Below are 15130 nucleotides of genomic sequence, written 5' to 3'. Positions count from 1 at the left end.
AATTAAATAAAATAGTACACAAGGAAAAAGGCTGTGGAGATGTTCCCTTTAAATCTATTTCACAAATTAGCATCAAGGTCAATTTCTCGTCTTATTACTTAAAGAGGAATGGCAGATTGTGTTCTCTGTTAGATGAGACCTTCAGTATTTTTAAAAATATGTATTCTCAAATGTCACAAGTCTGGTGGGAAGGGCTTAAAATGCTCTTACATTTTGAGAAAAGAAATCATACAGACGTAATGTCAAAACATTGTTCTCTAGCTTTTGTAATGGACATGCCTTGCCATACTAAATTTAGGGATGCAAAGTATAAAAAGCATTTAGAGCAAACAAATGATTTCTATTTCTCTTAGGAATGTGAGCCTGGTCATGTATGTGCTACTTGACAGGTTAAAATTACCGGGAAGTCTTTTCTAGAATACTGTGTTAAAAATGAGGTCCCAGGATTTAGCCAAGGCGAACACATACCCTTAGAGTGCAATGTGGGGAAGGAGTGTGGAGGACAGAGAAAACTCCTGAGGGCTGAAAAGAACACTCTCCCAAGACTTCAGATCAACAATTAAAAGCCCCCTAAAAGATATTTTTGCCATTCTTTTTCATCTTAGATTTCTCTAATTTTCATTTTACCATTCCTATCTGAAAAGACCCCGTGGCCAAAAGTCTTGGGAAAGAATCAAAGCCCCATTTGCTATGTGCTGCTAAATGCCTTAAGGAAAAATTTTCAGTGCATCAAACTTTTAGAATGTTATTTTCCCTTGCTTTGAAAAGAGAATAAAATATGATCAGCAAGATGAAAGTTATTAGTACCGAAGGAAACCAAATCAGAATGTCTGAGAGCTGACCTTCCAAGGGTAAATGTTTGCTATTTTACTTTCACTTTCCCCTAGATAACCAGGATACAATTTTAACTCAGAGCTCCTAAACGAGGAAAATATCATCTATAATTGCTCTCCCAGTGCCCTAACCACGTGCTCATCCAATTCCCATTCAACCGAAAAGATCAACTGTAAAACCAAACGTATAAAAACCAGAGCATACCTCTCTTTGCTTCCCACTAAAAAACAAAAAAACAAACAAACAAAAACCTCATTATGATGATTTATTTTTTATTTAACACATAACATTTGTCATTTCCATTTGGTAGGAATGATATCATGACTTCTCTGTAGAATTATACTTTCAATTCCAGGACAGTCTTTACACATGAAGTAATTCCTCCAAGGAACGGTGCCTCTGAGTATCTCTAATGACTTAGCAGTCCATGGAAAACAAATGGCAATAAGAGGTAAGAATACACAATATCAGGATCAATCACCATTCTAATAAAGAGGTTTCATAATATAGAAACAAAGAAGGTTCACTTCTATAGAAGGTAAATATTCATTTATTCATTATTTACTGAGCACCTACTATGTGCCAGGCATTGGGGATACAAAGATCTCTAAGGCACAAGGCCCTCAGTGTTGTTGTGGAGCCTACCAAGCAGCCAATTACAATACAATGTGGAAATGTGCACGAATCTAGCTGACGCACAAGGAGAGCTAAGAGCAGACTGCAACCCCAGGAAGAAGGAAGACATTGACCTTAAAATGAACTTGGGGGCCTGCAAAAAAAAAATGAGACATGAGGAAATTCAGTTTTTCAAAGTTTTTGATTAAAAACAACAACAACACTTTCTGAGGATGAAAACATGTCAGAGGAAGTGTTACCTATAAAATTTACTCAGATCAGTTTTCCAACACACACACAAAAAGTCATTTGGTTGAGGAGCAGAATGTAACTTATGCTAAAGAAAAAACAAACATTATTGTATCTGAGTGACATACTAAGGGCGGCACCAAATTATTGAGAGAATGCTATGCTATATGGCTTACATTGCCATCTTTCTAAGGGAAGGTGAGATAAGCTTCTACTACCAAGTTTACAAAACACCATTTGATGGTTGCAATTCATTTTCTCTGGCATGAGGAAACAATCACCCTGCTAACCCTGATAATATATACTACATTATGCAAAACTAAAAACAGCTAGCCAAAGAACCTATCGTAATTCAAGAACAACAGTCTGTCCCATTAGCACACAGAAAATATCCTGTATTTTCTATTCAGGATAGGATGATTGTCCAGTCACTCTCTTCTCTTCCGTACTGCAACAAAAACAAGAAAACATGTTTCAGTTTATCAGCTAACAATGCTGGAATAGTTTATAAATAAACTCAAAATAAACAACATTGTACAAAAGGTTCGCTTCTGTTTTGAACATAAAAAATATATTCGCATGAAAAATAAGATTAGACAACCCTAGATGGTTTGGCTCGGTGGATAGAGCATTGGCCTGTGAATGGAAGGGCCCTGGGTTCAATTCTGGTCAAGGGCACATGCCCGGGTTGCAGGTTCGATCCCTAAAAGGGAGTATGTAGGAGGCAGCCAATCAATGATTCTCTCATCATTGATGTTTCTCTCTCTCTCTCCCTCTCCCTTCCTCTCTGAAATCAATAAAAATATATTTAAAAAATAAGATTAGACAGAAACAACCAAATATCTGGAATCACAAATCTTATAATTGTTGTTGAACTCAAATTTACAGTTGATATAGGTCCTTTCTATGCTCACGTGCATGCTGTTTCATTACCAGTTAGCTTCTGCTCTCCAAATGGCATAACTGGGTTTAACTCTGTCATCTTTACTCTGAGTATACACTGAGTGGCCAGATTATTATGACCACCCCATCAGTACTTTGTTGGGCCACCTTTTGCCTTCAATACTGTGGCGATTCTTCTTGGCATTGATTCCACGAGATGTTGAAAGGTGATGCGAGGAATCTGACACCAGGCCTGATGAATAGCGCTGTCCAGTTCTGTGAGATTTGATGGTTGTGGAACCAGCTGCCTGATGGCTTTTAACTTTGTCCCACAAATGCTCAATTGGATTGAGATCTGGTGATTGTGAGAGCCACCTAAGCAAGGTAAAGTCTCCCTCATGTTCTTAAAACCACTCCTGCACAATACGAGCACCGTGGCATGGTGCATGGTCTTGTTGGAAGAAGCCATCTCCATTGGGATACGCCATCAACATGATAGGATGAACTTGATCAGCAACGATACTTAGGTATGTTGTGCTATTCAGATGTTTATAATGATCTGGCCCTCTAGCAACTTCAGCGTGAAATTATAGCTAATTTGCTTACAAACATCAGGTAATCATAATAATCTGGCCACTCAGTGTATTTCCCAGATGAGTACATCAGTGTCACCTGGCAGCATGTTAGAAATGCAAAATCTCAGACTTCCTGAATCAGAAACTGGGCAGGTGTGTCCCAGCAACCTGTGTTTCAGCAAGCACTCTGGGTGATTCTGATGGGAGCTATGGTTTGAGAAGGACTGCTCTAGCATCCCCCTTCCCCCTTCTCCAGAGCCTTTTATGTTCACGGACAAAAATATTATATTGACAAGCCCAGTGGGTCTGAACAATGACTTTGTTTTCTAAGTGAAAGTTGTTTGTGTTATGTTATCATCCCTTCGAAAATCATGGATCTGCATCATAATCACAATTAGATTACCTGCATCAGCAAGTTAGCTTTTGCAGACCTAAATTTTCATATTTGAAATGGAATTAAATGAAAGATTAAAATATTCCAGATGTCAGAGACAGGAAGCCAATTCCATATTCATGTGTTCATTCATTTGTTCAACAAACATGTGTTTAAATGAGCGTTCATTCACACTTTGAGCAAGGACTGCATGCCAGTACCCGTGCCAAGAGCCTTACAGGCTTATTACCTCAGTTATTCCCACAGTAACCCCAGATAGAAGGTGCCATTGTCAATCCCATTTTATGAATGAGAAACTGAATATCAGGGAGATTAAATAAGTTTCTTAAGGATGTGGTTCGTAAATAAGAGAGTCCAAACTCCAGCCAAGGTCTCTTTCACACCAAAGACCAGATTCTTGACCACCATCTGGATTTCCTTGCACATGTTCACATAGTCATGCGTGGAGACCTGGAACTGACCCTCCCTACCCAAGTAGCATGCCATGAAGTCTGCCACTAGGCATTTGCCTACATCAGAGGATGCCCCCTTTTCACATGAATTGGTTCTGTAGTCCTAATCTCACTCGGCTGAAATTAATACAAAACATCTGAAAACTCTGAATTGGAAAGAACCTTAATAATCCTCTTATTTGGATGACCCCAATAAGTGGGGCTCTGGTTTTTACTTCTTCACTTCAGAATAATAATTCCACTTTGACTGGTTTTGTATACTGGGATTCAAGGAAAGATTCCTTTTGCAGAAGGCACTGCTGCTTAAAAATCAACTGTGAACTCATAAACCAAGCTTCTCATTGTATATATGAGGACACTGAGGCTCTAAGAAACTTGTAATCGCAAGTTCAGTTCTCCTACGTCACATTGTCCATGTGCTATGTTCAAGATGTCAGTGAGCAGAAACTACCGAATCGGAAAAATTACTGGGAGCCAAGAAAGGGCCTACCTACAACCTTCTGGTTTACATGAAAAGGAGAGTGAAGGAAGCCCAGTGATTGACTGTATGTGACCTGCTTAATCCACATCAGAAATGGATACCTAAAGAGTGTGGCCTCCACTATTGACTCTTGATTCATGGAGAATGTTGGATAAAACATTCCCAGATTCTGTCTGATTTATGTACGGTGTCAACATGATGTAAGGTAAGAGCAAAATATATGTTTTATTTTTCTTATTTGTATTCCCATTAATACATTAGACACCTTTCCCATTAATAACACTTGGATGTCAACATATTGACATTTTAGCAGATCTGTAGAACTATGATTCATGACCACTATAATTTCACCTTCAATCTCATCAGTTAAAGTAAATTTGTGTTCAATTAGTTGTTTTAGTTTTAGAACGATTGGAAAATCAATTTTGGTTACAATAATAGTCATAGGCCATATTGCTCTGTGAACCTGCATAATATGTATTAAGTTTTACCCCTCTCATCCTGCAATTCATGCTCTTATGTAAAATCATAGCATTCTGAGATGTATCCCAGAGATAGGATAATATGGATAATTCATAATGCTAGACTTAGGCAGTTAGCAATCAAACTTTTCATGTGCATGATGGATAATTCAATTTAACTTTGCAAGGGAAAATAATTCAAAGTAGAGATGGCAGATTTTAGCAGAGATAACAAATTATATGTTTTCCCCAAGAGTAGGTGTCCTGAGGAGGAGGGGAAAGAGAACACGTGCCTGCCTGGGCTAGGCTGTCCTTATACCATTGTCAGTATCATTACAAACCACAGCAGCAGGCCCACCCCTTCAGCACTGGGCAGGCCTTCTGTAAGTCACATTTATTAAATTTTGTTCATCGGAATCAAAGATGGGGCTAAAGCAACACAACAGATCACATTGACGCTGTGGGATGGTACTTTGAGCCAATGTGGAAAACTATCTGTGTGATGTGCAGAATTTTCATATTTCACGAATGCCAGTTAGAACCCTCAACCAAAACATGACTAATGTCAAGTTCATTACTTCATAATCAATGTATAATGGCAAGTAATTTTACAGGGCCCTTGCTAAAATGTTTTTATATTCAACAGAAAAAGTTCTTAATTCTTAGCAACATAAAAGGATAACCTATGTATCTAATAAAGATGGAATATGCAAATTGACCATCACACCATCACAAACCTAGCAGCACCCATCCCCCTCAGTCCCGCTGGAGTCCCCCAGTCCTTTCAGCCCTGCCAGGGGAATGGCAGGTGCACAGTGTGGCCGGACCCACCCTCAGGCCCCAGCCACCCAGGGCCAGCCCAAGGCACAGGCAAGCCTTGGATGGTGACTGCCCGGCCGCCCGAGACTCAGGTAACCAGGGCCAGCCGAGTCTTGCGAGTCTTTGCAGTGGCAGCAGCAGAGGTGTGAGGGGGGCATCGCCTTCCCCTGATGGCTGGGTCGCCTCCCACCCCTGAGGGCTCCCGGACTGTGAGCAGGCCGGGCTGAGGGACCCACCCCCTCCAGTGAAAGAATTTTCATCACTGGGCCTCTAGTAAAAATATAGTAAGTGCTGTCTACCGGGTAACAATCTGTCATTCTTCTTCAAATCCCATTCAATGGCCTTGCAAAGTTCTGTAATGCCATAGCATGTGGAGAAGTGTACATTAGGAAACAAAGAGTGGCTGAGAAGCTGGTCACAGGCCTGCATCCTTAAAGCAACCAGGAAATGTTCACTTAGAATGCACACACTCTGAAGGACAGCTCAGGACATCTACAGGGAAAAAAGGTGGAGCTCTACCTTCTTATGCAACTGAACCACATCAAGCTGTTCCACTGAAAACAAGAAAAATTCCATAACTGCAAAGGGTCTTTCAAAGCTGTAGCCTCTAGTGAGAAAATAGATTTTTCTGTCAGCCTTTTCTTTTTTCTTTTAATTTTTTAAACAGACTATCTTTTTTTTAATAATCCTCACCAGAGGCTATGTTTGTTTTATTGTTGTTGATTTTTAGAAAGAGGGGAAGGGAGAGAGAGAAAGAGTGAAACTTTGATATGAGAGAGAAACATCAATTAGCTGGCTCCCAAAACCCAAGTATGTTGTGCCTTAACTGATAATCAAATCCACAACCTATTGGTGTACAGGACAATGCTCCAATCACCTGAGCTACCTGGCCAGGGCTAAACAGACTATCTTGAAGTTAATTTTTCAAATTAAATTTATTGGGGTGACATAGGTTTTAAATGCACATTTCTCTGATACATCATCTGTGCATTGCACTGTGTCTTGCAGTCGCTACTTCCCCCTTCCTGAAACCTCAGAAGCAGCACAGCCCATTACTCAAACATGCTCCCCTCATAGTTAAGACCTGGGTTCCAGCTTTTAGCTAATTCCGACACCAGTCTTGATGTGTATGTCATTTTGAAAAATTCTAAACCAGATTATCTGAAAAACTTTTGAAGAATAATTTGGCATTATTCAAGACCTCCTCCCACCTCCTCTCAGAATGTGTTAATATACAAGACCAACCCATTGTTGCTCTTTGGTATGTGCTTGGTCTATTCCTCACCATTCATCCCTTTACTCATTTAATCAGGAAACATTCTTGAGTATGTACTATGGCCTAGAGTTTGTGCTGATGACTGGGATTACAAAAAGATAATTAATCCCTACATTCAAACAAGCCCAGCTCATAATTTAAAGGCCATCATGTAATAATCATGGGTAATAAGGAAGCTGGAGAAAGAAGCAGCATTGAAGTGGGTGAATGTATGTTTGTACTGAGGGAAGGGAACATTGTTCAAGAGAGATTTCAAAGCTTCCTAAAGAAGATGTGTCTTAAGGACAACCAATACCTTACCACATGGACACATTGGAGCAGGTACAGAGGCAGGAGGAAGCAGCAGACAGCAGAGCATATTGGAAAACAGAGAATACCCCAAGTGGTCAGAGCAGGTGAATAGGATGGTGAGTAACTGGAGTAGCCAAGAGTAATGGGAGGAAAAGGGATCACGGGCAACATGGAGAATGCTCTCCAAGTTTAAGTTTGGTTAAGTGTGAACACAGAATTGATTTTCTTTGTTGTTTAAAAAGAGAAAAATAGAAAACAAGAAAAAAAAAACTGCCATTTGACATGTTCCCCTCCAAAGAGGTATTGGTAGTGTGATCGAAGACCCAGGAAACTATCGGAATGATTAGCCAAATGGGATGAATATTTAGCTTCAGAGATTCTTACTCATATACAAAAATACACAGGTTAAATGACAGTCAAATCTATAGTTCATAAGGAATTCCCGCCCCTCTCCCCCTGACCCCCAGTTACCTTGGAAAGAATCTGAAGGGCTTTTTTGGCTGTTGCTACTCTTCTTCAATTTATCAGAGCCTTTCGTAGTTAATGTCCATGTTTCCATGTAATGTCAGAGAGTCAAATGTGAAACGTGACACAATTCTACGCTTTTCCCTCAATAGTTACTTAAATGACTTCTCTTGGAAAGAAACAGACAACCTGGTAGCTGGGCTGACAGCACCAATTTGCCATCTTGCAAGAGAATCATTGTGAAACTTTGGGTTTTGTGTCCGAAAACAAAATAATTGAAGAGGAAAGATGTGGTCTCAGATTCCGCATGATGGTCCTTTGTTACTTAACCGTTTGGAGCAGGGTTGGTGCTTTTGGTTTGTGACTGAATTCAAAATCATTTGTATTGTCCCATGTGTTCTGTAACTGTCTCCTTTTGTCTCTTTGTTCAGTCTGAGCTCTGAATGTATCATTAGTTTTTAGTGTTACTACCATTATCCATTACACTAGTGCATTACTACCTAGGGTAAACAGCAGAATTATTAACTTCTTCTTAGCCACAGGCACTAAAGTATATAAGAAAATACAGGTAAAAATAAAATACGTTTCTTCTCTGTTCTCTCTATCTTTATCTATTTTTAAACCTTTTTACATTGTGTCACATGAAAATTGAGTATTAATTTTGTCCTTCTATATCAGTGTGCTTTGACTGCACTAATTATTTGTCCCTTTTTTTAAAAAAAATATATTTTGTTGATTTTTTACAGAGAGGAAGAGAGAGGGATAGAGAGCTAGAAACATCGATGAGAGAGAAACATCGATCAGCCGTCTCCCGCACACCTCCCACTGGGGATGTGCCCGCAACCAAGGTACACGCCCTTGACCGGAATTGAACCTGGGACCCTTCAGCCCGCAGGCTGACGCTCTATCCACTGAGCCAAACCGGTCAGGGCTATTTGTCCCTTTTTTTAACTACTATCACTAGCACTTGAACACCCTGTTTGTGCTTAATACATATATATTTGTTGAATGAATGAATGAATGAATGAATGAAAATATCACTCTGTAATCTACATTCTTGGATTCCATAATTTTACTCTCAAAAATGCTTTTTCTGAGAATGTTTGCAATGGCTTCCCATCTTGTCCCAAAATTATGTCTTTGGGTTTCTCTTTTTCTCATACTTTAGGGCTCTGATGCTTATTTTTCCACCATCTCAATGATGATGCACATTTCTGCTCTTCGCCTTCCTTAGCCAAAGCTTCATGATTATATTTGTTGAACACCTCCACTTAGAACTTCCTTCCAATTCAAATTTAATCTGATTTTTTCCTCAGCCTAACTGACTACTTTTCCTTTCCATCCTTTATAACCAAATCAAGTCAGTTCAAAATTTCTTATGTCATATAATCTCCAAGAGGTAACCCTGATATCTCATTATGTATTAACTGCTATGAAATATAACATTCTTTCTGTACAATTTGTTCAAGAAAGTTTTCCAAATTAGTTTTTGTTTCTTATCACTATAATGCACTTCCTCTCCTCTTAAAAATCTCTCAACTTCTGTTTTGGATAAAGGTTTTTATAATCTAGCAAATTATATATTTTAGTTGTGTTTGTAGTTTTTATTTGAGCAAATCTCTAATAACATTACTCCCATCAGATTTACTCAGAGAACTCTAAAAAATATAGTGTGTCCTCCCAAAAATGTATACATATACTTTGAGTAAGTATAAAAGCAGTGTTTATTAAAATACATTTTATTTTCAAAATTGAGCTATCAACTGTTAAAGTGTGCATATATTTGGGGGGGACACCAAAATATAAACACCCATAAAGTTTCATTAAATTTCTTCCAATTACTTCTAATTGTTTCTATGTACAAATGTAGAAAACAACTCTGAATAGATTTTATGTCTTCAATATTAAGATATTCCTTTATTTAATTTGCAGAAAATTCCTATAGAAAATGTTTGTTAAAGGGTGGAAGTTAAGATAGCTCATTGATTAAAAAAACCACTATTATTCTTTCCTTTTGTAAATACTATAAGTTTTACATAAAAGTTGCTAGGTATTCAAAAATACCATTTTTATAACTATCCGAGGACCTCAGTTGCTCTGCAGGATCTGCTGCCTTCCCAACCAACTGAATTTCTGCTTAGTTTTAAGACCCAGCACCACCTGATGTCACCCAAACTATCAAATTTCATTTTATGTTTCAGTATCTCAGTTCCCCTTGGTTATTTTCACTGACTGGCAATCGTGGGTTCAACAAAATCTTTGAATAACTTTTGAAGTATTTACAAATTATAGAACAGTCTTGTATTTCCTGGTATTTGATATGCCTACCTAGAAAGATGCTTAAGTACCTTGTAAGATGCTGAATTGTTGAAAAAAAAAAAAAAGGCGCAACAAAGGTAGCATATAAAAAAAAAAAAATAGGTGTGCACACTCTTTGACCCAACAATTCCAATTCCAGGAATTTATCCCAAGGAAATAATAAAAAATGTACTGTTTATAATAGTAAAAGAAGCGCTAACAAAATCAATGTATAATAGCTTTCTTTAAAACTTATGGTACGTAGGCATAATAGAATTCAATTTAACTTCATATGTGGAATTAAAGTTATTTTGATATGAAAAAGCAAATGATTTATTAAATGAAGAAAGCAGATAGAAATTATGTATAATTCCATTTTGTTAGAAAACAAATTTCTCTAAAAATATATAAATGCTTATAAAATATTAAAGGTTGAGATATCAAAAATTAACAGTGGTTATAACTGAGTGCTGGAATCACAGGTGATATTAATTTTCTCCTGTGCTTTCTTCTACTTTCAAGATTTTTTTATAAAAGTGTTATACATTTTAATGACATTTATAGATTTATCAAAATTTATATATTTTTTAACTTTTAAATTAATTTTTTAGAGAGAGAGAGAAATAGAGAGAAATATTGATTTTGCTGTTCCACCTACCCATGCCTCCATTGGTTGCCTCTTGCACGTGCCAAGACTGGGAATCAAACCCCCAACCCTGGACAACCTTGGTACAACCCTGGTGCATCAGGATAATGCTGCAACTAATTAAGCCACCCGGCCAGGGCTCTCTCTATATGTTTTCTAATGTTTAGTAATTTAGATTCCCTAACAATTATTTTCTTTCTTTTTTAAAAAATATGTCTTTTCTTCCCCATTTCTGTATTGCTTATGCCCACACATACTATCAGGAACATCTTCCTTAAATTTAATTTGTTGACCCCAAATGGCAGTATTTACTCTCTTCTTGCCATTGAAATATGATTTGATTCTAAGTGTTGATTAAAATAAAATGACAAAGAACCCCTTACCTGAATATCAGTCAATTTGTCCAATATCCGGGTTGCAAGCTTAGTCCCATTCTCCACAGATGGAATGTGTAGGGTCTATAAAGAAAACCAGACACGAGATAATGAGGATATTCATGTATGCTGTGCCACAAGTATGACACTCAGTGATGCCACTGTATGAAGGCACCTCCTGGAAATAAGAAATAGCTCTATTATAATCTGATTATTTTAGCTCCAAAGCCTATTTTCTATTCTAAATTTGAATAAAAAGTAACTAGCCAATGATAGGTTGTCCATTGCCTACCAACTGATTTTAGGGCACAACTTGTTTATATGCCAGTCTTCCAGATAACTTGAGAAACTAATGAGAAGCTATGGGTGACTAAAACAGTGGTTAAACTTCAGAGAACCCGACCTCTTCTAGCATTCGTCAAATCAACAAAGATAAATGGTTGGCTTCCATATTTAACCCTCTCAGCAAGAAATAAGAACTCAAAGATACTTTGCATTGTAGTAAATAATTTAGGGACATAAATTAAAGTAAGCCTATGCCTTTGCAAAAGGGGCTTCTAACCCTTTATCTGTTACAAGCCAAACTTCCAGGGACCACAGCCTCCATAATGTTGGATCGCATGGTTAAATTCAGGGCTGAAAAAGATTTAAAGACCCTAATTCATATTTTAGTCATGTCCATTCATGCCTCGCTGGCTTGCAGGCCTTTGATAGTCTGATTTTAGCATATAGTCCATGTTCTCACCTTTCTTATTATGCCCTTTAGGATAATAGGATAATTAGATGTACCTTTTGGCTCTGAATGCCCTCTAACACAAGACCATTAAAAACATATTAAATTTTATAAACTTCTTATATCTATAGGTGAAATAATAATTGGACTTAAAGATATCTGATCTAATGACAACCACAGTTCATTAAAAAAGTAATCGATGTCTAGATACTACCATAATAAAATATGAAACAGTAGCTTTAAAATCAGTACAAGCATTGAATGATAATAGAATCATTCTTCTCTCTTGAAAGTCTGTAGATGGAATTAGGTCAGGAACCATTCCCTAAAAGCAAGTTTAAAATTCTCAAGCAATGAAGCAGCCACCATTAAAATCAGCAGAGAAAAAAAAAGAGAAAAAAAATCTGCCAGCTGAGAAAAAAATATTATGGTGTTGAATATTAAATTTCAATAGAATTTATATTTAATATAAGTGATTTAAGCCATCTCACATTTTAAGAATAATACTCAAATGACTTTAAGTTACAAAGTTAGGTGTTGATGTTAATCATAAGTATTGGATCTTTGTTATAAAGGGGAAAGCAAAAAAAACTGACCCAAAAATGGAATTACAGCACATATAAAATCAGACGGGTTTACTGGGAGGAGAAAATTTTTTCCAACTAAATGCTTGAATTTTTTTCTGGAAGATTTTAGTAAATGTACCAGATTTGCCAAATAAAAAAAAAATTGTTGTAAAGTGGTCTAAATAAAAACAACATCAATAATATTAAGAGTAATAAATGCAGGAATTGATTGTTCAAATGCATTTCCCATAACTACTAGCCATTCCTACTTCAGGAGTTTGGAACTACTTTTGGCAACCAGAAATCAAAATCTAACTACCTGTAGAACCTTCCGTACAAAGCCAGTAGAAAGTAATGAGTGGAAATCTAGTGACACATCTCAAAACCTGAAATTGACAAAAGGCAGATATCCTTGTTCAAGGACAAAACTGACCTCCCACCTTGTTGAAGCTTACACAAACTCACTGAAAAGGTAAGAGTAAGTAATTTGCTAATACAGATTCATGAGGACAATCCACCCCAGTTAATGGAATGCCAAGCTACCAAAAAAAAAAAACCAAACAAACAAAAAAAACCTTTGCATTCTGGGTCCAACTAGTAATTTGTTTAGACTTTAAAAATTAAAGTATAGGCAGGTGCTTAGAAATAGCGGGCTGTCTTACCTCGCCCTTGTACAGGATATCAGAAACCGGGCAAACAATGCAGGCGGTGCCAGAGCCAAACACCTCCTTCACTCGGTTCTGCTCCAAGGCTGTTGTCAAATCACCCATGGTGAGGTACCTCTCCGACACCTTAAATTCACCCTGTTCGCAATATCAAAAATAAAGTGATACATATTTTTAAGGAAAAGGCATGGGGGGAAATGCCCTGCAGTACTACCTTTCTATTTTACATTCTTAGAGGGGAAAGCTGTAGAAAGCACCATCTGACTGGTGAAACACAGTGAGGTGTTAAGCACCTACTACTCCAAGGTCACAGGCTCTCTAAATGAGAGGATCAGGATACAAAATATAATATTATCAGCATAAAATGCACGGTGTATTTTTAAGACATGTGTGCTTTTTTTTTTTGGGGGGTGGGGGCCTTTTATTTGTTGTCATGGCTAGAGCCAAACAGGTTGATGTACACTGGTGCTACTTAACGTGTACTCTAAGTTGACAGGGTCTTAAGTGCTATTTACTATAAAAGAGAATACATTATCATAACATTAATGATTATAGCTACCATTTATTGAGCATCCATTGCATGCCAACTTCTCTGATTTTTAAGGTGGGTATTATCATCCCCGTTGTACAGATGAAGAAATAAAGGTTCAAGGAAGTTGAGTGACTCCCCCTAAGGCCGCACAGATAGTAAACGGCAGGAAGTGGACCTGAATTCAGGTTCAATCCAACTCCCTCCAAATTTGGTCCTTTTTCTATTGTGTCTTTTATGGAGTAAAAACATAGACCGAGTTTAAACATCTGGAAGATTTCATTACTTTAAAACAGTGAAAGTATATTTGGACTTTATTTGAGAAATTGCATTGTATATTTTTTCTTCCGAAATTAAACTCACTGATTCAGTTGACTTTACCGCAGTAATCCTCTTCCTTACTCTTAGAATCATGTTAGACTTTCATCACAGAATTATCGATATAACCTCATCAACTTCTGCTGAACTATTGGAACATTTTATTTGATCCAGAATAGGAAATAAAAACAAACAAAAAAATTCTGATTTTTTAAAGCTATCTGGTTAAACTATTTAATACACATTCTTTCATCTGTTTAATTCACATTCTTTTATGTTAGTGGTTAAAGCTCAAAGTTTGTCAACAGGCTATTTGAATTAAGGACAACAAAAAATGGACAGATTTTTTAAAAATAAAATGAGAGTATTTTTTAAAACCTGCAAATCTACAATAGATAAAAATGGAAATCACAGCTCTTGGCAAGATTCAAAACATTAGAAGAATGCATCATGCTGTAAGCATATATTTGGAAGGGTAGGAAAATATGCCTGTGATAGAAATATGGCTTTTTGCAAGTTTCAATTTATCTCAGTCTGTAATTGCAATTATGTTGTTCAAAGGTAAATAAATTCCAGAAAATCAGCCAAGTTAACTGAAAACAAGCTGAGCTCTGTGTTTTGGAAAAGGAAAAAAAAAATCTTGTAAATAAACAGAATTGTTTTTACTCTGCTCACCCTTACTTATCTTTGGACAATTTCCCCTGTCTGGCAAGTAATGGTAACCCCCCACATGGCTCTTGGCATTTATGTCTCACTGTTTTAGAATAGCTTTTAAAATAAATTACAGCTAAGGAGTCAAGAAAAAACTTCCTCCATAATAACCTATTTTCATGCTAGCAAATCATTAGTGTGGGAAAGCATTTCCACTTGCAACTTGTCATCAACCCTTCTGTACGTGGTTGAATTTTTTCTCTAATAAAACAAAAATTACTGAGCTTGGAAAATACATCTTTGCAACTGCAAACATATTTAGGACAGGGCAAGCTGTTTGAAATTATACAAACAGTTTGTAAATGCCATGCCCAATGTGCCAGCCAGCATGTGGCAGCTGTGCTATAAATAATTCTACAAAACCCCGAAGTAGACAAGGCCCATTTCCTCTATTTCCAAAGTCTTTTTCCAGAGGAAATGTACTGGTGCTCTCCTAGATAATGTGTGTTCCTAAACATTTGCCTTATTAGTACTGTTTGACCACAGAATGCTCACA

The 15130-nt window shown here is 37.2% G+C and overlaps 1 protein-coding gene across 4 annotated transcripts in view; it reads right to left on the bottom strand.

The window, feature by feature from the left end:
* Positions 1-1091: 1091 nt before the first annotated feature.
* The window catches only part of BCAT1 (branched chain amino acid transaminase 1), an 88805-nt gene continuing 74766 nt past the window's right edge, over positions 1092-15130 (bottom strand). For all 4 annotated transcript variants that reach the window (XM_070410546.1, XM_070410548.1, XM_070410545.1 and 1 more), the window contains 3 exons: positions 13074-13214; positions 11122-11196; positions 1092-2146 (listed from right to left, as the gene is read on the bottom strand). In XM_070410546.1, coding sequence (XP_070266647.1) covers positions 2105-2146; positions 11122-11196; positions 13074-13214 — 258 coding nt within the window. In that variant the 3' untranslated portion in view covers positions 1092-2104. The remainder of the gene's footprint in view (positions 2147-11121; positions 11197-13073; positions 13215-15130) is intronic.

Source organism: Myotis yumanensis, unplaced genomic scaffold, assembly GCF_028538775.1.
Source record: "Myotis yumanensis isolate MYYU_CA2020_CCGP unplaced genomic scaffold, mMyoYum1.0.hap1 SCAF_3, whole genome shotgun sequence".
Taxonomy (NCBI): domain Eukaryota; kingdom Metazoa; phylum Chordata; class Mammalia; order Chiroptera; family Vespertilionidae; genus Myotis; species Myotis yumanensis.
The sequence above is the reverse complement of the archived record's forward strand: the minus strand, read 5'-3'. Positions and strand labels throughout refer to the sequence as shown.